The sequence below is a fragment of the Mastomys coucha genome, chromosome X (genome assembly GCF_008632895.1).
Source record: "Mastomys coucha isolate ucsf_1 chromosome X, UCSF_Mcou_1, whole genome shotgun sequence".
NCBI classification, from domain to species: domain Eukaryota; kingdom Metazoa; phylum Chordata; class Mammalia; order Rodentia; family Muridae; genus Mastomys; species Mastomys coucha.
The window spans coordinates 41,952,463-41,954,138 of record NC_045030.1 but is presented as its reverse complement, the minus strand read 5'-3'; the positions used below and the strand labels follow the sequence as shown (position 1 = coordinate 41,954,138).

General features: G+C 49.0%; 1 protein-coding gene across 1 annotated transcript in view; it reads right to left on the bottom strand.

Moving 5' to 3' along the window:
• The window catches only part of Ube2a (ubiquitin conjugating enzyme E2 A), a gene marked incomplete at its 3' end in the record, with an annotated part of 10,334 nt that extends 9,858 nt beyond the window's left edge, over positions 1 to 476 (bottom strand). Inside the window, exon 1 of the mRNA XM_031372425.1 lies at positions 154 to 476. Coding sequence (XP_031228285.1) covers positions 154 to 308 — 155 coding nt within the window. The remainder of the gene's footprint in view (positions 1 to 153) is intronic.
• Positions 477 to 1,676: the final 1,200 nt, after the last annotated feature.

Here is a 1,676-nt window from a genome sequence, read left to right as displayed (position 1 = left end):
GACACATCATAGGTTGGACTCCAACGGTTCTGAAGTATATCCAGACATATACTACCATCTGCGTAGACATTAGGATGGAACATCTTAGAGACAAATCTAACAGTAAGTGGTTTATTTGGATATTCTTCAGTGAATTCAATTGTAAGTTTAAATGTTCCATCCTCAAACGGGGTCCCTTCCGGCCCAAAGATGACCGCGTTCCAAACCATTTTGTTGTTCTCCGACGGAGCCCCGCTCACTCCAGCCGGAGGATCCTCTTGTAACCTCTTGAAGTCCCTCATGAGGTGGCGCCGGGCAGGGGTCGACATGGCTCTAGTGGGGTCAGAGGTAGGGCATAGACTAAGGTCCGCGGTCCCTGAGGAAGCCGGGGAAGCCCGGGGAGCCGAGGGAGCGCCGAGGGGAACACCACTGCCGCTCCGAAGCCGAGGGTCGGTCTGGCGCTGGCTAAGCACCACCCCAGAGTAGACCAGGACCGAACCAACTGTGGTTGCTGGGATTTGAACTCATGACCTTCCAAAGAGCAGTCGGTGCTCTTCCCCGCTGAGCCATCTCACCAGCCCTGTTTGCTCATTTTTAAAGTAAAAACTTAAAGTTAAGAATTTGGTGCCTTAGGGTTACTATTGCTGTGGTGAAACATAGTATACAAAAGCAACTTTGGGAGGAAAAGGTTTATTTGACTTATGTAAGTCAAATATCACAGGTATTTCCCTGTTGCATGGAACTCCTGTGGGCATGGGTGTTTCCTCAGAGTTCCCATGACTTTCCCTCAAGAAATTTGGTCCATCTGGCTCCAGTTTCAGGATTACCTTGAGTTTCATTTGGTGCATCTAAGTACAGAGCAAAGTTCCCAAAATTGCTGCTGGCCTCCACAGGCTCTTCATGAAGTCCCAGCAGCTCTTCCACTGAGGGTCGTCACATGGAGAATCTGTCCCCTGCAGCTTCTGCTCTGCACCCTGGGCTAGCGTGAACCCCAGGGCCTGCAGAGCAAGCAGTTAATTTTATCTGAAGGGCAGTTTGCATGCTTCTTGATTTTCAGCCAGAAGCAGTGTCCACCCTATAATACAATTGGGTAAGAGGGACACAGCTATTTACAGGGTGCGGGTCCAAGTACACCGGCTCATCCACAGCTTGCACCTTAAACCCTCCCTGCCCCCCACTTCCCTAAATTCTCTCATTAGGACCTTGCCACCCACATGGGGGCTTATAACCAGTCCCAGGGGTTCCAATGTCATCTTCTTGACTCCAAGTCAGTGCACATAAAAACATGTAGGAAGCCGGGCAGTGGTGGCACATGCCTTTAATCCCAGCACTTGGGAGGCAGAGGCAGGCAGATTTCTGAGTTCGAAGCCCACCTGGTCTACAGAGTGAGTTCCAGAACAGCCAGGGCTACAGAGAAACCCTGTCTCAAAAAAACAAAACCAACCAACCAACCAACCAAACAAACAAAAACATGTATGAAAAAGTCAAACACATAAAATGGAAGCATTAAGGCTCTAACAAGGCGGCATTTACAATCATGGTTAATAAGTCTAGCCTTGGGGCACTGCTCCATGTGACCCCAGCTAAGGCCAAAGCATCAGTTGAAGCCAGAAATTTGAGAGTATTCTGGGCATCAATTGAGACCCTTTAATGGTTAATTAGTTAGATTAAAAATCCACTGGGCACAGGCTCTGTGA